At 37.3% G+C, this 24,810-nt stretch overlaps 1 protein-coding gene and 1 long non-coding RNA gene across 5 annotated transcripts in view; one reads left to right on the plus strand and one right to left on the minus strand.

Moving 5' to 3' along the window:
• The window catches only part of SLC44A5 (solute carrier family 44 member 5), a 437,474-nt gene extending 427,862 nt beyond the window's left edge, over nucleotides 1-9,612 (plus strand). For 2 of the 4 annotated variants that reach the window (XM_054438287.2, XM_054438266.2), the window contains 2 exons: nucleotides 132-216; nucleotides 5,032-5,237. In XM_054438287.2, coding sequence (XP_054294262.1) covers nucleotides 132-216; nucleotides 5,032-5,144 — 198 coding nt within the window. In that variant the 3' untranslated portion in view covers nucleotides 5,145-5,237. Of the gene's footprint in view, nucleotides 1-131; nucleotides 217-5,031; nucleotides 5,238-7,914 lie in introns of those variants that run through there. The other 2 variants (XM_063654073.1, XM_054438277.1) reach the window with 2 other exon arrangements.
• LOC134738511 (uncharacterized) overlaps nucleotides 1-24,810 on the minus strand; it is a 53,305-nt gene that overhangs the window by 13,129 nt on the left and 15,366 nt on the right. Inside the window, exon 2 of the long non-coding RNA XR_010124239.1 lies at nucleotides 153-342. This is a non-coding gene — a long non-coding RNA (uncharacterized LOC134738511). The remainder of the gene's footprint in view (nucleotides 1-152; nucleotides 343-24,810) is intronic.

The following is a 24,810-nucleotide window of genomic DNA, read 5'->3' on the forward strand; positions in this document are numbered from 1 at the left end:
CTCTATATTGAACTCTTTTCCCATACAGAGTACTTCAAAACTTTCTCATCATGGCTTTCATTTATAGCTGCATTATTCTTCTTCTGGTCAAAGTAAATGACATGTTGGTTCTCTTCTTCATCCATTTACAGACGGTCATTTTTGGGTCTTACCTGATTGCACATGGGTTCTTCAGCGTCTATGCAATGTGTGTTGAAACAATTTTCATCTGCTTCTGTGAGTATTCAGTATGTGTGTTTTCCCCCTTCGGTGGATAACTGAAAGGTGAGATGGTGAAGGCCCATGTCCTTAGCTGGCTTGGGGATCTGCTGTTACCTGGCTGCAACCACAAAACGTGTTTATCTGGAAAGAGATATTGCTTAGTAGATGTTCTTTAAACCGTAATACCTGAGAAATAAGTCAGATGCAGAAAGACAAATACTTCGTGATCTCACTTACATGTGGAATCTAAAAATGTCAAACTCATAGAAACAGAGTAGAGGGGTGATGACCAGAGATTGAGGGGTCGGTAAAATAGAGAGATGTTGGTCAAAGGGTACAAACTTTCAGTTATGCAGGATGAATAAGATTATGGCACTCACATGTACAGCATGGTGGCTATAGTTAATAATACTTATTGTTAACTTGAAATTTGCTAAGCTCGTAAGTATTCTCACCACACACACACAAAGATAACTATGGGAGGTTATGGACATGTTCATTAGTTTGACTGTGGCAATCATTTTACAATATATGCATATATCAAAACATTATACACCTTAAATATTTACAATTGTTATTTATTAATTATATCTCAATAAAGTTGGAGAAAAAAATTATACCTCAACAAGGCTTAGAGAAAAATACAAACTTTAAAAAGAAATCTTAACAGCTAAGAGAATGGAGTTTGCAAAGCACAGAAGAGTCAACTACTGAAATGAACCACAGGCTTCATGGCATACTGTTAGTATGAAATTATTTTGTTCATTTCTTAATTTTTTAAGTGAATAATAATGATTGGCTTCTGCCATGCTTTGTTAACAGAACTGAAGACATAACTGGACTCTGGAAACTAGATATGTGGAATTCTTTGAGGAGAGGATTTATAAATTCTGATAAAGCCAAGATGACAAGGTGGTTTCAAGGACGTATAGGGCCAATTCGCACTGTGCATCACAATGACAAATGGATAGGATTCAGAGAGGAGTGCCTCTAGGAAACAGTTGGATTAATTTTGATACATAGAGTTAAAATACTTCTTTAGAGCTTTCATCACTGACTTATACATGATGCTCCTATAGTTGCATATGCAACTCCCATACACAAAATAGGGTTTTCTTTTTTTGGCTAGGCACTGTGGCTCATACCTGTAATCTTAGTGCTTTCAGAGGCCAAGATGGGGAGAACTGCTTGAAGCCCAGCTTGAGACCAGCCTGGGCAACATAGTGAGAGCCTATCTCTACAAAATAAATAAATACATAAATTAGCCAGGCACGGTAGCACACACCTGTAGTCCTAGCTACCCAGGAGGCTGAGGTGGGAGGATCACTTGGGCCCAGGAGTTCAAGGCTGCAGTGAGCTACGATAGTGCCACTGTATTCCAGCCTGAGTAACAGAGCAAGATCCTGGCTCTGAGAAAACAAAATGATTTTTTTAGTAGTAGTACCTCACCTGAAAGTCCTGGAGAACCTAGTACCTAGCAGAAGCTTAATCTGGCCCTCACCTTCCATGCCATTTCTTTGGCAAACCAACAGAAAGTAGAGTCAGTAAGTAAAAGAGCAGAACTTGTTAGCTGCACAACTACACATCCAGAGAGATTATTTCTGTAGCACATTGCCCTTAAGAGAAACAGAGAACATTTACTCTCTGACAGGTCATTACTGAGCAATTCACTTGTATAAAATTTACAGTTTGCATTTTAGAATAACCCACAGCACCAACTTAACACTGGGATTGAGGGAAGATAACTATAGGGAGATATATTCAAAGAAAACCTCCTAGAAAAAAGTTTGGCCTTGTTTTTTGTTTGTTTGTTTGTTTCTGAGCCTGTTAAAATCAATTCTCAATAACCGGACAAAGAATTCAGGAGAACTTTATGTACTAGTTAGCTCTTCCTCTGGTTGTAAATGGAAATGAAATGTTTAATGTTTTCCTAGTGCTTCAGGGGTCTAAGAAAAGCCATCTATCTACAAAATATCACATGAACAATGTTTTATAGTTTTTTTTTTTTTTTTTCTTTGCAAAGAAAAAAAAAAAATATCACATGAACAAACAGTTCAGGTATGGGATGGAAGAAGGAGCACGAGTAAGGTCAAGCACTAAAACACAGTGGAGACAGGGCTCTAGAATGCTCAAAGAGCTCTCCTCTCATCTCCAACATTAATCATGGGAGCAATACCTGGAAACCACTATGTGACCTTCCCCATTCTTGTAGCTGAAAATACTTATCAAAATTTGTCTCAGGAAATGTCTAGAACCTACTAGCTTCCACTCTTTGGAAGTTTTGGCTAATATGTGGATTTTAAGTTTGGCAGTTGATTTTGAATTTTGACAGTAAGAAATGTTTTCCACCATCTTTATTAATCAATTGCCAACTCCTTGAAAGCCAGGTACATCAGCTTGATTCAGTGTATTGCATGTTGACGTGAATCATTTCCTTTCAGAGACTCTTGTCTGTGATAACAAAGAACAAGGAAACTTAAATTGTGTTTCTCTTCCTCCCCTAGCTGTTACTATGGACAACATCACACTTTGTAAAATATTCTTCTTAAATTATGCCCTGAGCCAAATTCTGAATGTGTAGATTTATTTATTTATTTATTTATTCCTATTGTCTTGGCTGCCAGAAAACTGGTGATTTTTACAATGCAAACCATTTGTAGACACGTCATTTTTAGAAACATGGAATCTTTTTATTATTACAAGGTACTGAGATTCATCATCTCAGAGTGGGAAAAAAATAATAGTCGTAGATGCTTATTAATGTGATCCAGGCCAGACTTCTTAGCAGTACCTTAAGAGTAATAACAAGATAGATATGTTATATATAGCAGTAATCTCTCCTTATCCATGGGGGTTACATTCCTAGACCCCTGGACATGCCAGAATTCTCTAATAGTACCAAACCCAATTGCTGTCAATTGGAACATGTTTCCGTTTATGTCTTCCATCCACAAATGTAATGCCTTTTCCATCCTAACTAAGCACTTATCATACACTGTGGCCATAAGTTTTGCAGTTTGAGATACAACAACAAAACTAGCTTAAAATTATTTTTTCTTCTTCACAATTTCACATATAAATAATTTGTTTTGCCGGGCATGGTGGTTCACGCCTGTAATCCCAACACTTTGGGAGGCCAAGGCATGCAGATGACTTGAGGTCAGGAGTTCAAGACCAGCCTGACCAACATAGTGAAACCCTGTCGCTACAAATAATACAAAAATTAGCCAGGCACGGTGGCAGGTACCTATAATCCCAGCTACTCTGGAGGCTGAGACAACAGAACCACTTGAACCTGAGAGGCGGAGGCTGCAGTGAGCCGAGATCACGCCACTGCACTCCAGCCTAGGTGACAGAGCGAGACTTTGCCTCAAACAAACAAACAAAAAACCGAAGAAGATTTGTTCTTACGTAGATCTTAGCAACCTCAGTATAAGTTTATTTCTTATTAACTCGAGAACTTTCACCTTTTCACTTAAAGGAAGCATTTTACAGCTTATCCAAATTGCCAGCAACACTAATCTTGCAATTTGGGGCCATTATTAACTAAAATAAGGATTACCTGAACACAAGCACTGTGATCTTGCAACAGATAACTGAGAAAGCTACTAAGTGACTAAGGGAAGGGCATCCTAGACAGCGAGGTGATGCTGGATAAAGGGAGGATTCCCTGCCAGGGTGGGCTAGAGCTTGATGGTTTGAGGTCTCATTATGCTACTCATAATAGTACACAATTTAAAATTAATGGGTTGTTTATTTCTGGAATTTTGCATTTCATATTTCTGGACCTTGGGTAACTAAAACCACAGAAAGTGAAATTGTAGAAAGCAAAACTGTGGGTAAGAGGGGACTATTGTATAGAAATAGGATTAAGGACAAAAAAACAAAATGTTCAGCGTCTATCATGTTCCCTCTTTTGCTTTTCATTTTGTATGGGAGGAAGGTCACTGTGAGGGCTAGTAGAAATCTACTAAACCAATGACCCAACCATTCCCAAGAGTACAGCTACTATCTGCTATGAATTGTATATATCTGCGGGAGGCTTAATTTCATGCAAATGTGTCCTTGTTTCTCAGCATAATTCTGGTGCTTCCCCCCAACTAGCCAGCAGGTGGGTGGTCAGTGAATATGCCATCAATTTAATATTAGCCTAAGCAAAGCTGAAAGGTAAATTAACGTATTACAAGAGTCAGAATACATTGATATTAGCTTTCAAATATAATCTGAGGAAGACTGCAAGAATTTAGGACAGGGTGCCTTATAGTTAAATAGAACAAGAGCAAAACTAGGTGTCAAGAGGCTAGGTCCCTATCTCATCCTATTTACCTCAGAGCTTTTGACTTCAGCGAGTTGTTTTATATCCCTGGGCCTCAGGGTCTTCGTCTATAACATTAGAGTATGGACTACCACTAGAAGTGACTTGAAAGTCTGAAATTCCATTATTATTCTACATTTATCACAGAATTAATATACTTCCTATTCAGCTCCATCCCGGAGGATTTAGCAATTTATATCTTTCTGAAATGAACAGTTACAGAATTTAAAGATGACACTTTTGAAGGGACATAGAATATCTTCTTAGACTTTAAAGTATCAAAATACATCTCTCTGGGAGTGGGAGGGATTTAGGAAGTTTCAGTGTTTGCTGGCAGAAGTTGAGGTTTCTTACCTTGCCCAGAATCAGCAAGTAAACTGCACTAATTTGTCTTATATTTGACTTTCTAACACTGATTTTTCTGATTTTTCCCTGTTCGACCCTCCAATTTATAAAAATGTGTATAATTGTTCTGCTGCTTCTGCTTTTGCCTGCTTTGGCTGCTGCATATACAGGTGAAGATCTGGAAAGAAATGATGGATCTACAGAAAAACCCTACTTCATAACCCCTAACCTGCACGGAATTCTGATCAAGAAGCAACTAGTTCCCCAGAAGCAGAAAGAGTAGAAAAGCTCCAAACAGTGTCACTCACTTTTAAGTAGAAGTTGTGTAAATTAGGTTGATTGTAATTTGGAAATGTTGCTTTTGAGTAATGTGAAATTTCTGTGCTTAATTCTAAGAAGTCAGCACCTGGTACCACCTGAGGTGTCAGGTATTTGATGACGTTAGCTGCTGTCTACTTTATAGACGGTGGTCCCAGCTAAAGATCAAAATGTTAATGTCAAACGTTTTTTAAAATCTGTAGCCAAGAGTGTTTTAATAACTTTTATAACTCAGCGTGCTGTTTCCATTGCAGCACTTTAATAGCCTTTCTTTTTATAAGTGTATATTTGTAAAGGATATTCAGGCAATTTTTGAAAACACTATAAGTGTGTAATTAATTAGCCATAAAGTATTGATTTATAGTTAACCAGCATATGGTACTAAATTTGTAAATATGGTGCTATGGTTATATTTATACTGTTCAAGCTGGTGGACAACTCTTTAAACTGTGATTAAACTTGTATTAATGGTTCCCTAGGAAGTATATTTCAGTGAGTCATGTCCATAACAAACATAGATGTTAATGTTATATAGGTTCTACGGAGAGCATTAGTGGGTAAAAAATACTGTGGAACCTTCAGAGCCCATTCTGTTTTAGTGAAATCATGTTTATATTGAAGTCAAATCTGAGTTCTGGAGTGTCATTTCCAACAACATGAACCTCTGTCCATGGTGAAAATATTCTGAACAAAACTGAAATTGTTACATAACTCATGCCTTTTGTCTTTAACCCAAATTTCTTATTCCCACTATATAGAAAATCAATATGAATTTGTTTCAGAAGAGTGATCATATCTTTTCATGAGCATACCTGTATTTCTAGATTAAAGAGATTGTGTGGCTTTGTTCTACAAAAGCTTTGGTTTTGTCTCACCTTTCAGTGAGGAAAGAGAAAAGTAAGACACTTCAGATTCTACCCTAAGGAAATATACTGTTGGCCCTCCATCATCTAATACCTTTATGAGGGGCATACTACGGGTTAGGAACTCTCTCCCTGCAGAGCTTAGGAGGAAAGTTGTTGCCACATGCCACCCCTGGCTGCCTGAGGTTTCTGATAGTCGTGTAAGTTTTGAATGGCAGAACAAAGCATGAATTAGATACACATCTTGCCTAGCCATCCCCTGTGTGCAAATGTGTATGATGTGGTTAACCATGTAAAAATTCACCCCAAAAGGAGCATTGAATCAATTTGTATTTTCTTGGCTTTTACCTGAAACTTGTGTATAAGGATTATTTATGTATTGACAGAAACGAACATGTTGATCTGAATATCACTCATATATCCAAGAAAAGAGTCAGAAATGTATTGTTGTGTTGTAGATTGATCTAAATACGTATTAATTATCTTCAAGTGTAGACACCTAGATTTAAAATGACTCTGTGGCAGATTAATTAATAGCAATAAGCCAATGAATAGGGAAGATTTTTAATATATAATGACTACCAGCTTGTTCTTGGCTTACATTCTTGAGATTATTGTATTCAAAAGTGTTGGTTGGCTTCACATTTTGGCAAAGAGCCTTCTGCATTCTTATTCTCCTTGAAGCATAACGCAGATAATGACAACTTGTCTTTCTAGATTATTATTCTTTTATTATTCAACAAGACAAGGGCCACAACAAATGACTAGTAGAATAGTGACCTCTACCTGAGAATGTGTTATAAAACTATAGATGTTTGTGCTCTGCCCAAGAGATTCTGATATACTGTGATTTGATGTGAGCCACGATGTGAATTATTATAAAATTCTCTAGTTGATTCTGATATACATAAAAGTTGAAAAATTGGCCAGGTGTGGTGTCTCACGCCTGTAATCCCAGCACTTTGGGAGTCCAAGATGGACAGATCACTTGAGCCTAGGAGTTCCAGACCAGTCTAGGCAACATGGTGAAACTCCATCTTTATAAAAAATATAAAAATTAGCCAAGTGTGGTGGTGCACACCTGTAGTCTCAGCTACTTGGGAGGCTGAAATGTGAGGGTCACTTGAGCCCAAGAGATCAAGGCTGCAGTGAGCCATGATCATACCACTGCACTCCAGCCTGGGTGACAGAGCAAAACCCTGTTTAAAAAAAAAAAGTTGAAAAATCACTTGAAAAAAAAAAATCAACACATAAACTAGTTGCCAATTTCTATTATGAGCTAACGTCTAGTCAGAAAAATATTCTCCATTTACTACTTATTTGTGTAATTGAAATATGTAGAATAAAAATGAGCATTGTTTTTGAGAAGATATTTAGAAGCCATTTTCTTACAAAGCAATTAAACTAAAAACTGTGAAAAACCAGGGCAATGTTCCTCAAAATTTGCAGTTGATGTGTTTGAAATCTAAAATTTCACAATTTTTATTTTTCAAGGCTATACTATCTAAATTATTGATGGCAAAACAAAATCAATTTTAAACAAATATAGTAATTTAGAAAGTAAATTGAAAAAAAGAAGGTGAAAGTTATTTTCTCAATCATGCAACTGAGAGACACGCAATATTGGCAGAATCTGACCTGTTACACAGAATGAAATAATATCTTGCTGACATAATCACAAGGGCTGATTGTTTTCTCGTAACTATGTTTACAATAATGTTGATGCCAAACTATGCTGTTTAAAAAACAAAAAAACAAAAAACAACAAAAAAAGGATTTTGAACTGCTGTAAAGCGAGTATACAGCAGATGGCGGTGTTACTTCTCTTACAGTTCTGCTTTGATATTTACTGTGTACCATTCTTCCTCCTAGTGGAAGATTTAGAAAGAAATGATGGTTCTGCTGCAAGACCTTATTACGTGAGTCAACCTTTGCTGAAGATTTTCCAGGAGGAAAATCCACAAACTAGGAAGCAGTAGAAGAGCAAACTGGTCGTCCTACAGCTGTGTGTTACCTTTTCTCCATCTGCTGTGTCTGTGCAACATTTGTTTCATAAGTGCTTTGTGTTTAGCAACACTGTATTCACGACCTTGTTGGCTTGAATTTGCATGTTTTATACCAAAGCTTATACTGTAATATGTGAAGCCATCAGAAGTCGCAAGGGAATTGTTAATAACATAAAACATTTTTATACTAAGATCATTTGTTTTGTAATTCATTTTTAAAGAGTGGCTTGGATGTTTTGAAAATACTACTGAATATGTTAATATTCTTTTAAATCTTAGATTGAAAAATGATACATTACTTAAATTGATAGCTCCTAATATATTTTTAAAATTACAACTAAAAGACTTCTTCTGCAGGGAAAATTGGTCAGCAAAGTGAAATTAAAAATTTTAAAGTTTTTCCCACTCTTGTTGGACAGTAAATCAGTGAAAGGACTGCCCCAGTTCAGAGTGTGCTCTCTTTAAGTATAGAATGTTTCCTCTTAAACAAATTGCCAATCATCCAGCCTTTACTACTTCGCCCTCTGACAAAGTGCCTTACTGGCTATTTAATATTACCCAGCTTTTATGGGCAAGTTTACAAACATTGTTTTTTAAAAAATTAAAACCTGCAACGTTTCGTGATTAAAACAAGTCTTATTGCATTTGTTTCACTCTTAGCTCACTGATTGGAAAACATTTGTCATTTTGTTCTGTTTGATATCCTCACTATTATGGAATACATTGTGCAGCTAAGCAATTCCCCTTGCGCCTAGTGGACATTCATGAATGTGTACTACACGCAAGAAGAAACAAACCCCGAAAGAACACTTGTTGGATTTCTTTGTTTTTTTTTTTACTAAAAGAGAAGTTTTAAAATGAAATGTTTTCTATAGTAGATCTTTGAAAATACAATAGGTATAATACTGCATTTTTCAGTGTTTTACAAAAATCAGAAAGAGAAACTTCTAGGAATTACAAAGGGAAACTTTACTCCTCGAAAGGGTGCTCACAGATGTCATGTACTGAATAGCTCCCTTTTAAATGATCATTTATTTTCATCAAAGCCTGTTCTATATATGCCACTTCATTTTCTAACTTTTGGTATGAAAAAATCAGTTTACTTACAATATGTTAATTGTATTGTACTACTATAAAGGGGAACATAATTTCCAATTCAGTTTTAAATAATTTTACCAGTACTACTAACTTTTAAGGAAATTAATTCAGTTGGTTACTCAGTGTTACAGAAAGAGTCCAGAAAAGTATTCACCCTAAGAGAATGTCAATCATATAATGATAATTTGTGAAATCTTTGAGAATCAATCATCAGTAAGTTACTATCAGTTTATAAAATATTATCGCATTTGTTTAAATGTGACTTTAGATAATTTTATGCCAAAAATAAACTCACATGAGCACATGACAGTCTGAGCTCTATAATCAGTGTGCTTCTGCTGTGCAGAAATGTTAGAAACGTATTGTCTAAATATCTTTGACAATTAAAATGTTTAATATTTAATGAAATTTGTTGTTACTTGTTTTAAATCTTTTTTCTTTTAATAAAGATTTAAATAAGAAATAACTGCCTGTCATTTGATTTCTTTAAGCTAGAAAAAGAGAAAAGCTTTTGTTTTCAAAACCCACTATACTATGACAGTATCTTCTCTATACCAAATATCTAGGTGGGTTTTTAATTTTAATCTAGATTTATATTTTTAAAATTTCCACTTTTCTCCAGCTGTGCATTGACAAATCAAATAAGTGAAACTGATAATTTATACAAAGGAAATAAGTCAAAGCTAAATGGATGAGATACTTAAAAAAAAAATAAAACAGCCTAAATTAGTCAGTTGTTCTTTGTTTTTATTTGTCAAAGTTTTGCTCAGTCCTTCATTTCATTTTGTCAAAATTTATAGGAGGAAAACGTTATTATTTTCAAGGCAGGTATAAATTTAGAGGCCCTAAAAAATATGAACACCAATTAACAGTTTCCTAAAGCAAGATTAAACATACCTATCACTGATTTATCTTAAGCTAAATTTTAAAACAAATATATTGGTGTCTTTTCTTAGTTTGAATTATATATTAAATCTTCAAAATTAATTATTCTTTAAAGTTTAATGGGTTTCTTTTCTTTCTTTCTTTCTTTTTTTTTTTTTTTTTTTTTTTTTTGAGATAGAGTCTTGCTCTGTCTCCCAGACTGGAGTGCAGTGGCACCATCTCCTCTCACTGCAACCTCCGCCTCCCGGGTTCAAGCGATTCTCCTGCCTCAGCCTCCCATGTATCTGGGACTACAGGCACCTGCCACCATGCTGGGCTAATTTTTGTATTTAGTAGAGATGGGGTTTTACCATATTGGCGAGGCTGGTCTTGAACTCCTGACCTCAGGTGATCCGCCCGACTTGGCCTCCCAAAGTGCTGGGATTACAGGCGTGAGCCATTGCGCCCAGCCCTAAAATTTAATGGGTTTCTTTCAGTGAAAACATTAAACAATGATCTTGCAGTTTTCAGTATTCTTTTAAAATAAGAACACATTAACAAGATAATAAAATAAGACATGGTATTAACATAGCTAATGGTTCTTTTTTATTTGAAATAAAATGTAACGTAGTTTCCACAAGAAAGTCAAATTCTGCTTTACATCTTAATAACGCCTACTTTTCAATGATAAAGCACTTATGTTGGTAAATAAATGATATACAATTGTGCAATGATTAATTTGGTTTTTCTATGTGCCTAAAGAGCTCAAAAAGAGTTAGTGTGTCTGTATAGTAAAATCACACTATGAAAGGTTCTATGGGATTGTCAGGGACAATGTAGTTCTTATTTAAACTGCTATTGGAAAACAGGCTCTGTGTAACAATTTCTCTCTTTTAGTATACAGCTGACTAGCACTCATTCCAATGTATGTTCTTTCACTTTTACTAGTGGTGCCTCAGGAAATTGTTCTTAAACTCTAACCAGGCATAGTAACTATCTCCCGTATTATCTGGTTCTGGATTGGGGAACATGCTTTATAAATCAGTTTTTGTTGGCAAAAGATATGGGGACAAATTTGAACTAAAATCATTATTGCAGACCATAGTGTATGAAATGGCATCTTAACGTTTTTTCCAGTTTCTTGCAAATGTTAACCTTAGATGTGTGTAAATGTTTTATAATAAAATATAGATATATGATTATAAGAATACAATTCAACAAATCATTAATGAAAAAATCAATATAGCAGATGCACATTCCATTGATATTAACAACTTTGTGTCTTATAATCTAATTCTCATTATCTAGGTCTAATAAATAAAGTAAGTAAAAAACCAAATATATATATATATATATATATATATATATATATATATATATATACACAGAGAGAGAGAGATAGAGAGAGAGCGCAGAAAAAGCATTACTTCTTAGAAGTTACTTCCCATATTAGGGCTAAAATGGGCATTAAAGACATTTCTCTCAGGACCTAGCTGAGTTACTTCCGGTTATTAGTGAATCAATCATCATCAAGAAAACAAAGACAACCCCCATTAAAACAAATGTGAGGCCAGGCACGGTGGCTCACGCCTGTAATTCCAACATTTTGGGAGACTGAGGTGGGCAGATCATGAGGTCAGGAGATCGAAACCATCCTGGCTAACATGGTGAAATCCCGTCTCTACTAAAAATGCAAAAAATTAGCCAGGCATGGTAGCGGGCGCCTGTAGTCCCAGCTTCTTGGGAGGCTGAAGCAGGAGAATTGCTTGAACCCGGGAGGTGGAGGTTGCAGTGAGCTGAGATGGTGCCACTACACTCCAGCCTGGGTGACAGAGCGAGACTCTGTCTCAAAAAAAAAAAAAAAAAAAGTGCATTCATTCATGGACATAGAGTATCATTTATTCAAGGCTTAGACAACAGAATGATGTTACTATCATGGACCCTATTAAATGTATCAGGTCGAACTGAACTTCCCTTTCCCCCATTTACAACTTCGCAATTGCTTGAAATGAAAGGCAGCCAAAATGTGTAGAATCTGGCGACATCTTTTGTCATGGTTTCTGCACTGGGGGAATGGGGGCTGTTATGTGACAAATTTAAAAGCAAGCAATTCAATTTTACTATTTGAAGTCACTAGCTTTATTTTCTTTAAATTTAACTCCTTGGCTTTTTTTTTTTCTTTTGTATTTACTCTATGAATCAGAATAATTTAAGCAAGTGGGGAAATTGTGAATGCAAGTAAAACACCCTTCTACCACTGGCTCAAAAACATGATACATCTTCATCTTCTGTCCCTTTGTAATTAAAGAGCACAGTACGTTAACAAGGGTGGGAAAAGTTTATCAAAAGAGAAAGATGTTTTCATTCTATGTATAAATTAATGTGGAGCCTGAACTTGATCCATTGTTAGAATAACCTTGGAATCTCCACATTCTTCCAGGCAGATGAATGTGCACTGCTGCATGTGTGTCTGCACAGAAAGGAGAAAATGAAGGTAGGATGTTGTGAAAAGCATTGGTATCCAAGGAGAGACTGGAGAACCTAAAACACAAAAATCTCTAGTGGGATCCAAGAGGGCAAGGTTACAGGAAGTGGGGTGCCTTCTGAACATAATTCATAAATCTATTGAAAAAGAAACTCAATAGCAAATCATAAGCTAATAATTAAGCAACTAAAATTATTTTTCTATCCTCTGATAAATAGTGTTGAAGCCAACTGTGTTACAATGAAACTAATCACATGCTTATTTGCATTTAGCCTAAACAAAAAAAAAGAATCATGTCCCAATATGATTTATGACTAAGGTATTCAAAAACATCTGCCTCTTTTTCACAGTGTTTTTGCATGTTAGCCAAAGCTTTGCTGTCATGATGAGCTTGTGTTTTTCTCTTTCCTCTCAATACCAAGATGGATTCTTTTTCAGATCTTCCCTGTCATTTCCTTTCCTCCAACTCAATCTCTTTTCTCATTTTCCCTGGCTTACAAAAGTCTGAATTTCTAATAAGGTATTTGGGAAGAAATGGAGGTGGAAGAGGAAAAAAATTATGAAAATGAAGACTTGAACCAGCAGGTTGGTTTGTGCTATGGACTGGCAGATCAATAGTATGAGTTCTGAACCATGCTAGGGCATAAGGAAAGGCAAATGACAGAGCCCTGTGATATAGCATGGAGGCTGTTAATGCAGGCTTGAGAAACAGGCCAGGGGAGATTTCCAAAGTCACCCTGTTACTCTGCGACCACAGGCAAGGTGTTAAACTGCTCAAAGGCTTCCTCAACTGACAACTGAAGCAAGCCCCCTCCTCACAGTGCTGCTGAAAAGATAACATGAGAGTGAGCATCATACCCATTATTGAGGACTGGTACCTAGAGTTGGGCAATGCCTGTTAGTCATTAACAGTGATATTCTCTTGACTGAGGACTTTCAGCACCTGGACTTTACCACTCCCTTCCTACCCAAGTGGACAGTTTATTTGGGCCTCTCTGAGAAGCTAGTGAAGGGTATCACAGTACTGGAAGACTCTTCCCACTACCATCCCTGCACCCAGGCCAGAGTAAATGAGAAGATATAGGTGACTTTCCCTCCTTCTCTGGAGCTTCATTCCAAATCCCATATGAGACTTTTCTAACATAGCTTGAATTCTTGGGTCACTGATGACAGACTCTTTGGGAGTACCCAAGAGGAACTTCACTGAGATTTCAGCTCTCCTGTCTCATGCTTCCTCACCATTACCTTTCTCTTAAATCCTGATATTAAGCCAGGTTTGTGAAGTTGGCAAATTGAATGGCGTTTCTAGAGTCCCTTAATCTTTACTTGTTCTCTAAATAATTCTAGAAACTGAATAACAGTTAAATGTAATGTTTCATAACTGGATGATCATAGGCTTCAAAATTAGGGCCATAGATCTGCATTTGATTAATCTGATAGAGGTTTATCTCTGCAGCCCCTGTTCCATGAGTTTGTGTAGGTCAGTGGAAAGACTTTTTTCATTCTGCTTCTCTACATTGGGTTGTAGACAGGAAACCCCTGAAAACTGCAGGCTTCAAATCTGTCTAGAGGACTATTTCCAGCCTTATAGGTGAGGCTCCTGTTTTTCTGAGACAGAACAAGATGGCTTACCAGTCTTAAATAAAATCGGCAAAGAAAAAACCATGTTTAAAAGCAATATTCCTTTTCTTTTAGTGGATCCTAAATTAGCTTTTGGTGAACCGCAATAGAGAGAAAAAAGAAGTGGCTAGAAGTCATTTTATATCATGTTATTTAAACAACTATAGATAGGCAAATCATTTTGCCATCTATAACGTGTAACTTGAACTATCACTGTGATTTAGGGAGGTGAGGTCAAGAGAAATCAAATTTAAATTTTTGATTTTAATCAAATCAAATCAAAAGAGCAAAGTAGAGATTTTTGGAACTATACAACTATGTTTTTTAATATAGTTTCTTGGAGCATCAGGATATATTTAGAATGCTAATTTTAGCACTTTAAGTGATAGAGAGAAGTAGAGAATATCTAAGCAACAAATATATTTCCCAGTTCATATAAAAAAGTAAATGTTAAGTTAATGGAGCAAAAAATTTCTGATATGAAACATGCCAAATCTTAACAAAAATTGTTTATGTGTTTTCCTAATTAATACCTTAAAATTAAATTATTTCATAAATTGTTAAATTTACCCTTTTTATAAAATTGTTTAATTTTTCCTGCTATTAGAAACTTTTAAAAATAATTTTGGTTTGTTGCTCACACAATTTTTTGTTCTGCATTGTTGTTTTTTCATATGTTAGTCTTGGGCATATAAATTGCTCTTGAACTGGTTTTATCAAGTGTGAGCCATTATGAAATAGTCACTCTCGAAGAGTCCTTAATGGAACTTAAAAGCACACGTAGGCAGGACCGTTGATGTGCCTTGATTGCCTTAGAGGACTATGGCTGCAGCGTGTGCCTGTACATGTGCAAGACATGCAAGTATATGTGTTAGGAGGGTAATTTGATGTGTGTGAGCAGCATACAGCAGAGCACATGAGTAACTCTCATCTATTGCTGCTGTCAAGAAATACAAAAAACAATCTCTTTCCATCTCTTAATGTGAAGCTTAGGCAGATACAGATACCAAAATTATCTTAATACTGAGAACAGAAATAGGAGCTGATCTAGAATGTTTCCTATTATGCTTTCTTATATATCCCTAAACCACTGAGCCACGCATTAGGTTTATAATACAGTGTTTTGGGAGGAAAGAACTCTAATAATGCAATCTTCAAAGGGAAGATTCACAACTATGGCAGGGCAAGCTATCTGGCTGTCATTTGTTCCCCAGCCAGCTTTTAGCTGGATTCACATTAAAGAGTGTCATGTGTATTTCTTTCAAGCTCCAGGGAATTGGAATTCCTGCCAGTACCACCCAGTTGGCCCCCAAAGAAGCAGCTGCTTGATGCTTGATTCAGACTATACTTAATATCCATGCATCACAGCTCCATGAAATTTTCTCACCTGGAACTGATCACTTGATTATCAGTCACCTCTGAAGTGTCCCAGGCAGCAAAGACCGCAGAATATTGACAATAGTGCTCACAGGAACCAGATGCAAATGCATGCTAACAGATGCCACCACTGGATCGTCCCTCAGATTTGAGGGAAAAAAAAATCCAACTTGATCGTTATTAAAATCCTTCTGAATGGAAGGCAGTGTGGAAGATTTAAAAGTATATTGTCACTGTCCGTTGCTTTCTCTTCAGAGCAGTCATTACAACTGCTCAGTTATTTATAGCTTCCGCCAGACTATAAGTCCCATGAAGGCACAGACTGTATCTGCCTTGCTCTCTATCATACAACAGGTGCTTATTAAATGCTTCTTTAATAAGTAAATGAGGTGAGAGAATACTTCATGGGGAGTGTAGGATTTGAGTCGTCTTTAGAAGAATATTGAAAGTAGGTATAGGGAATTGAAGAAAGAAAGATATTAAAGGCATCAGGAAGAAAATGAGACTTCCAAAATGATGGAGGGAGAGAGAAAGGGAGGGAAAGAGGGACCCAGAGAGAGAGGAGAGAGAGATGAGTCTCATGTTTTGACCCTTGAGTCTGTGCACCATTGGGATGGGCACAGCATGCAATTGTTGATGAGTGACTGAAGCTGGGGAGATAGATTAGGTCTCAAAGTATAGAATAACAACTGTTTGAAGCAGGAGGACAATGGGAGCCCCAGGAATGAATACCATACTAGAGAGAGGTTGTGAGCCAAGAGGCTTGAGGGCTGGGAAGCTTCTTGGTGTGGAGTACACAATGACTGAGAAATAAGACTCAGAGGTGGGAATAGAAAAAAAGTCAGTAACACAAAAGGTAGAATAAAGATATCCTCATCCATTCACCTAAGGATAAAGACTGTTTCCTTTTCTCCCTTTTATACCAGCAAATAGCAAGACCCTTTGCTGTTGGCCACCAGGTGAAGTCTTTCCTTGAGGAAGGGTGCATGGGCATGTTGTATAATCTATACACTTGCTACCTACTCTCGGGCAAGTTACTTCACCTTTCAGACTCAGATTTCTCATCTATAAAACTGGGACAACACCTGCCTCTGGGAATTTGGGTAATGTGAAAATTTAATGTGACAAGACTTCTAAAGTACCAAAAACACAGTACCTGACACATTGCAGAGGAGAGACAGATAGATATGGAAAGAAGTAGAGAGATACAAATTATATAGATAGAGATATGTAGTTTTCTTTCTCCCACTTAGCCTCTTAGCCTTAGACTCTAAAGACTTATGTTTGAGGCCTTGCTCTTCCACTAAGCAAATGATCATGGGTCTCTGTTTCCTCACCGAGCAAAACATGAGAGAATGAACCAGGCAATCTCTCAACTACCTTCAAGTTGTAAGATTCCCTAATTCTCAGATTATAAAGAGGAATGTTTGGGAATCACATATTTAGACTTTCTAACAATGTAATTTCTCAGGAGAAATTTCTTAGGAGAGGCAGATAAACTAATCTTTATCTAACCTCATCAACAAGCATTAAGGATGCCATGTCAACACTTTCTGATCCTAGTGGCTGAGGATCTTCCTCCTCACATAGGCAACGAATGTGTCCAAGATCCTTAATTCTTAAGAGAGTAACTCATGAGTAAATGGGAAGCTTAAGTTCATGAAAGAAACTTCCTGTTTTCCTTTGAGACGCTAGAAAATTAAGCACATCAGCCTCAAACAGAGACATTAGAGTGAATAATGAAAGCACAGGTGGTGGCTATAAATGCTGGAAAGGGAGGCTATCAAATGCAGGGAATTACAGTGAAAGCATATTTCTAGATAAATCCTCACTGTGTTTGTCTAATAAGTGTGTTATCCCCAGAGCCATAAGCTTTCAGAACATAACAATTATGTTGCAGACAAGGCTCATGGCTCCTCTGGTCCAGGACCCTGCCTCAAGCAGGAGCCCAGGAGACTGCAGTGGACACCCTCAGTGGCCCCCTCACTATCTCCCTAACCAGATGGCAGGGACCTCCAGGATGCCAGCCTTATTATTTGGGTCCTGCCACTGCCCTCATCATGGGGTCTTACACAGAGGTGGCACTCAGTAAATATAGGCTAAATGAATAAAAAAGTAGGAGGTTACCCCCAAAAGTTGGAGTTACCCTCAATAGTGGCTAATAGTTTCATGCTGTGTGAAGCTGTCTAAACTGTTTTTTATTTGTTTCATATTTTCAGCCTATATGAATTTGAATGATTAGCGAAGAAGTGCTTCTGTTCAATTGTTCTAAACAGTTCTTCCTGCTTTGAAGCAACCCCTTAAGCAGCCCTTGTTCTGATGGGAGAGGGGGCAGATGTATAAATATAAAATTTAAAGCAGAATGTGAATCATCAGAAAGTCAGCAAAGGACCATGAGTATTTAAAGGAAAGGATGAATTTCAGGGAAATAGACATGTTTTGTGGACTAAGTGGTATTTGTGTCAGGTCTTCAGGAGTTTTAAATTTTCAGTAACACAAATAAAAGGGGGAAGATGGCACTTCAAGCAAAGAATTGAGCCCAACAAGGCACGAAGGCAGAAAGCGAAAAATGCATCCTCAAAGTAACTAGTTAGATAAATGTAGGCTAGGGATTCTGGAAGTTAAGGCAAAACACAGGTTGGAATTATACTGTGAAGAGATTTTATTTACTACTGAATTATGCAAGCCATATTTTAGCAGGAAAGAACAGAAGCATAGTTTAGAATACAAATCCAAAAATCAGATTAAAAAGGAAACCTTCTGGATTCTGGGGCTCTCATTAGAAGTCTATGTGCCTTGCTCTTCAAAGTGTGATAGGGAACCAGCAGTTTTACATTATCTGGGAGCATATTAGAAATGTGGAACCTCTGGCTGTCCCAGACCTACAGAATCAGAATCTACATTTGAATGGAATCCACAGGTGATTCTGGTGCACATTAAGATTTAAGAAGCAAGGTCAAAGGAGAACTGGGAAGAGCCTGAACCTAAGTGGCTGCTCAAAGATGGCAGAGAGGAGACAGGAGAGAGATGTGGAAAGGCAATGCGCTGGGGTCATCTGAGGCAGCTGACACTTTAAGCTAGGGACCAAAAGTACAGTGGGGTTATTCTTGGGAATCTCAAGAGGGAAACAGGTAGGGCTCATGGGATGATAGAAAGGTGATAATTTGACTTCACATAGAGAGATGAAGGAGCCTGCAGGGAGTATCCAGATATAGATGTCCAAAAGGCAGCTGGAAAAGCATATTAGCTCATAAATAAAGTCCTCTTGCACTGTATCTCTGCAACAGACATTCAAATGAAAAATGTAATAAATCACCTAGCTGGGCATGGTGGCTCATGCCTGTAATCCCAGCATTTTGGGAGGTCAAGGCAGGCAGATCATCTGAGGTCAGGAGTTCAAGGCCAGCCTGGCCAACATGGCAAAACCCCCATCTCTACTAAAAATACAAAAATTAGCCTGATGTGATGGCACAAGTCTGTAACCCCAGCTACTCAGGAGGCTAAGTCAGGAGAATCACTTGAGCCAGGGAGGTGGAGGCTGCAGTGAGCCAAGATCACACCACTGCACTCCAGCCTGGGCAACAGAGCAAGACTCTGTCTCAAAAACAAACAAACAAAAAAGCATAGCGCCTGGATACAATGTATGAAAAAAGTAAAAAATAAAAAAAAATTACTTAAAATGTTATAAAAGAACAACAAAATATCACAACTAAAAGGAAGCATAGACATCATCCAGTCCAATCCCTTTCTGTGATGGGAGGAATCACGGGTCCAGGAAGGGGCACTGATTTTGACAGGTGACTCAGTAGAGAAATAACAACATTAAGTCACCTGAATGCAAACTCAGGGTTTATTGCACTTCACTGTTATTCTGATAAAATAGGCCTTGGGAATTAGGAATACTGGAGTTGGATTCAAGGAGATATGGCTAGAAATCCAGAAAGAATCAATGGAAGTCTTAGCAAATGGCTCAGTAGGAAAACTTGAGGAATTTTATAACAAGCCTTTGCATGGTGTACGGACGTTGGTCAGGTTTCAGGGCTATTTCAGAATATACTTGGTAGCGGCATACCAAAACCAACTCTAATCTGAAATGCTTATTATATGACAACTATATTAATTAATATTTACATACCACTTAGTATGTGCCACTCACTGTTCCAGATGTCTTACCTGTATTTAATCACTTAAAACAACTATATGAAATAGGTACTGATAGTCTCCATTTTATAGATGGAGAAATTAAGGCACAAATAAATAACCAAATGTCACAGGGCTCATCAGTGGTGGAGATAGGATTCAAATATGTAACAATTTTTTTATTTTCTTCTTAGAAGACTGGCTATACATATTTTTCCTCCTTTTCATGTAAAACTATAAAACTTTCTGCAAGAATCAATTCTAACTGTGCACAGACTGTTGAGCTAACAGACATGCTTGGCTTTGGGCAGTTTATGGTTATGCTTTAGTCTATATCCTCTTTGGCTAATCCTTGTGCAATTTTGATCTAACACTGGCTTCTGGCCAAAGATGGCAATCCAATTTCATATCCTTTTTAATATTCTTTAGTCGCATTATCTTTAGGTCATTTCTAATGACCATCTTCTTAGTAAACTTTGCCTCTAACATGTTTTAGTAACAGGAGACAGGAAAAGACACACAGCTTCTGCTGTTTTGAAGAATAAAGACCTCTTAACTGTGTTTTCCCTTTTTTGGCTTTGGAGCTAAGATTTCTGTTCAGTGGGGTTTAGTTTCCTTAGACCAGGATCAAGGACACTGGCTGCAGTTGGCTCCCTCCCTCCATCCTGAGGAAGAGCGTCCAGCATGCCACCTGTGCCTCCTTTGTAGCATTGCATGGTAAAACGTGCTCCAACCGTGTTTCCCTTGGAAGGCGCTGGCACTGCTCCTCTGAAATAAATCTGCTCAGCTGGAGAGAGTGGGGGCTGCGGGTGGGGTGCAGAGGCAAGGCCATATTATGGGGACCTTCATTAATGGCATTGTGGGTTGCCTTGATTTTCCACACGTCTGACCAAGTCAATTTCCTGTCTTGGATCCCTTTCCTTGTCAAATTCCAAGTTTTTTGCTCTTCATACTTGGCCTGGCTGTGTGGGTGATCGATTTTAATTTTTCTGCTTAAAATATACCAAGTGTTTGCCTTTTGGAAAGGAGTCCAGAGCAGTGTCAGGGGAAGGGCTCAAAGTTTAATGTTTTCCAAATGATAAAACCAAAATTCTCTTTTCTTCCCCTCCTCTCTCTCATCTCTTTTCATTTCTTTTAAATTTTTGAAAATTTTATATTTTAGGTTGACATACAATAAAATCAACCTTTTAAGTGTATATTCCATGAATTTTAACCAACATAGAGTCATGTAACTATCACCATAATCTTTTCTTTTTTTAAACTCAAACTCTTTGAACAAAATATTAAGTAAATACGCTAATATCTTACATTACATAGAATTATTATTAGCACGAGATGTGGTTATTATCTTCCCCAAAGAGGATTATTTTATTTATTAAGACATTTTTAAACATTGTAACATTTTGTTTATCTCTAAGAAAAAGTTCCAGCTCCAGAATATACAGATATATGTAGACAAGATCAACATTTTCATGGTTTAATACAATTAATTCTACTACACGTACCTTTAAATTTCTTTTTCTCTTTTGGTCTGGTATGAATGATGTTTTCATGGTTTGTTTTGAAGAATCTTGATTTTATTACTTTGAGCAGTTATTTATTTGGGACAAGATAAATGATATCTGGTTGAGAAATGGTATTTACATCTCATAGAAAACAATCTTGTGAAAACAAAATAAGCAGAGGGACACAAATGTCAAGCTTGACTATCACTTCAAATCAATTTCCAAATTTGGGAGGAGTAATCAACATATGAACATGTAGCCAAGTGGAATGGTCTATCTGTTGCTTTTTCTTCAAAAACAAAAATATAGGGCAAAAATTTTGATTATTAAAGAATACTCTGCATGATTCTGAATGGCAATAAAAAGCCCCAAAAAAGTCTATTTAAATAATCTTGACGTTTAGGTTATAAAGAAAAAAGTTTTTTCAGATTTATTTATTAAAGAGTCCTTCTACACTCTGTTGTTTCCTTGGCCTCTCATTCGTTAAGACCCAGCTAAAAGGAATCCTTCCCTGAAAAGATTTGCTTTTTCCCCAGGGCAGAGTTAGCCATTATCTCATCTGTGTTCAGCTCAAATATTTCCTGGAGCATTGAACATTTTGTGTCACAATAATATACTTGTAAGTCTGTCTTTCTTCTTTGGCTGTGAGCAACTGGAGGCAGGAGCCATATCTTATTTATCCTTATTTTGACGAGGTCTTTGCAAAGAATCCAATTGTTAACGAATAAAAAATGAATGAGTAAATAGCATTGAACAGTTGATCAAATGGCCGATATTCATTCAGTATTAGTGTTAGGCGATATTCAGTATTAGTGTTAGAATTAACAAAGCTGTCCTGGTCTTTACCTTCACAGAGATTACAACATGATGAGGGAGAACACAATGATAGATATCAATCTTAGAAAGGATGTCTTTTTCCTGATTGATAGACTACATTTTAAATCAAGTCAGTTAGTATGTTTTATATTATTGTTTTTATGACATCACTAACATTTGATATTACTGTGTTGAGATTTTAGTTTCAGCAAAGGGCTATTAGGTATTTTCTAATTTCAACCTAATTAGAAAATATTTAACTGTTTTTATTTCTTGACTTTTTGTTTCAGTTACTAATAGATGATGCTGAAAATCATCTTTAGACACCCTATCCAGAAATTAAATTGTACACACAAGCTGCATGTGCTATGTGTGCTAAAATCAATAGAATGGGCTGCTAGTTCCTTTCTCTTCACTTACAGGCTTGAATTATATTTATCATGATATTTTTATAAATTAATAGTTTGTTTGGCTGGTCTAGTAACCTGCATCCAAATTTTGATGGCAAACTTTCCCTTTAGAAAATGACTTGATTAAATACAAGAAAACAAGGGGAAAGTAAGGATCATAATTTTCTGTTTACTCACTGTTATCTTATTTTCCTTTATCCCAAGAAAGAAGCAGCCTGCTTATGTTTTGATAATGCTGTTTGTCTGTCAGATGGTGCAGGCAGAAGCCAGCTGTTTCCTATAAAGATATCTTGGGAAATAGCAATATGACTGTCTATAATGGCAAAGGCTATCTGATACCATCTCTAGGGGGTAGTTCTTGTTGAAATTTTGTGGGAGGGTTTTCTAAACAGCAGGCCAAGATGTCAAGAATGGTTATTTGGTTACTGCTGATGCATGCCAAAGTCAATGCAAAATATGTAAAGAGGAAAATAAAATTCTATTTGAGAGAAGAAGGAAACGTTCAGAAGACAGTTCAGAACAGGCAGTGTCCATAGAGGGTGTTAAGATGGAATTGATTAAAAAAAGTCTGATAGTGGGGCTGAAAGCTCAAAGCTGTGAACACAGTCATTGGTGCCCAGATCTTTTCATAGATGTTTTCATAATGGAAGTTCTCAGGATCTGAATGTGATGATGGAGGGAAGGGAAAACAAAGCTCAGAAGACCTCACATGTTCGGAGCTTTGTCATTTCAATGTAGGTTAATTTTCCAATGGAGAACATTAAGGAATTCTCCTCACAGTCACCAAAGAGGAATAGTGCCTCTACCTAGGGAGCACTGGGCCCAGGAATGGGCTCCATAAGGACAAAAGAAGACATATGGAGGACAGGCAGTTCCAAGGGAGGGAGCCCAAGAGAGAGAATTGTGAAGCTGTGTCCCATGAGAAAAGAGTCTGGAGAAAAGTAGTTCAGGAGAAACAGAGCAAGCTTTGCTCAAAAGTTCCCAGAGCTGTTGTAGAAAGTCTTGGCCTGTAAGTTCCTGAAGGCTGGACTAGACTCTATAGAAATAATTTACAAGGTGTATATTTCATCTGAACATAAGTAAAATTCATTTGTTGGATGAGCAACATGTATGGGTATAAATACAAACTAAAGTTGACATTTGACTCCCACTCTCTCTTTAAATCTTCTCATTGAGTGTGGTCTTTCCCTGCCCTGGATAAAAAGCCCTTTAGGTAAACGAAAGTTTTACAGCCACTTAACATGAAAAAAAAAAGCAAAACAAAACGAAGCAAAAACAAAACAACAACAACAACAAAAACAAACAGTAATTTAAAATGAAAGGGATGTTATGGGAGTATGACATTTCTCTATTTCTTTGCCTCATGCTTTTTCTCCTCCCATAGCTTGGCTCACCATGATTTCTGACCCTTCCATGTAGAAGGAAGAGAAGGAAGGACAGATAAAGGGGCATGAAAGCCACTGTGACTGTGCTGCTACAATGGCTCACCTTCCCTGGGGCTGGCAGGTGTTTAAGCTGACTCTTTTTTGTGCTCCTCAGGGATCTTTCTTATTCCTGGTTATCGCCTGTCTGCAGTTTCCTTGACCTGGGTGAATGCAGCCTAGTCTGACTGTTTCTCCTTTCCCCTCTGTCCCTTGTAATCTTCCTTCAGCTTCTTTTCTGCTAGGGCTTTAGTATCCTTCAGGTGACCCCACTGAACAAGATCTAAGAAAACTCCCATGCTGTCTTGTTCTCACACAGTGACAATCTGTAAGTGCAGGCCCTTACTATTACAACAGCATTTCTTCTCCACTCCACTGGTAAAGTAACTGGCCAAGTCTTTCTCTCCTCATCCTCCCTTGCTCCACTATGCCTGCCAACCAGAAGCAGCAAGACTCAAATTCTCCAAATGAACCCACCGGAGCCTCTTTCCCTTGAACTGAGATGATGAGAAGGAAGGGGACCCCCCAATACTTTCCTCACAAGACCCTTTCCAATAGCCAACAACTTGAACCTTCTATACCCTCTATGCTGCAGATGAGTCTTGTAATAATTTCTCAGCCAAGATGGTCTGTCATTTTGGAATGTGGCATCTGTTGTCAACAGCAACCAAAATAGAAAGAGTTCCATGTTAACACCCTATAACCCAATGCAGGACTTTTTCTGATAAATAGCATACTGTCTATCATGCTGAGTTGGGAGCTGGACTCATTAGGTAGTTTTCAAACTTTACTGGGGCCAAGTTTTGCAATTTTATGGCAGTGCTTTGGGGACTTTAGGTGGGAATAAGAAGGAAGCCTCAAGTGGTGCTCTGGTTCTGCCACCTTCATGTCAACTGAAATTGCTCAGCTTTTGATTTTTGTATGTTGAGTTTTAACATTAAGATTTCACTAGGAGAATGTTATGCTGGCAAAAAGAGGCTGCTTACCGGGTGGACTCATCTTAACTATTGATTAATTCACTCATCT

Source organism: Pongo pygmaeus, chromosome 1 (assembly GCF_028885625.2).
Source record: "Pongo pygmaeus isolate AG05252 chromosome 1, NHGRI_mPonPyg2-v2.0_pri, whole genome shotgun sequence".
In the NCBI taxonomy this organism is placed as follows: Eukaryota; Metazoa; Chordata; class Mammalia; order Primates; family Hominidae; genus Pongo; species Pongo pygmaeus.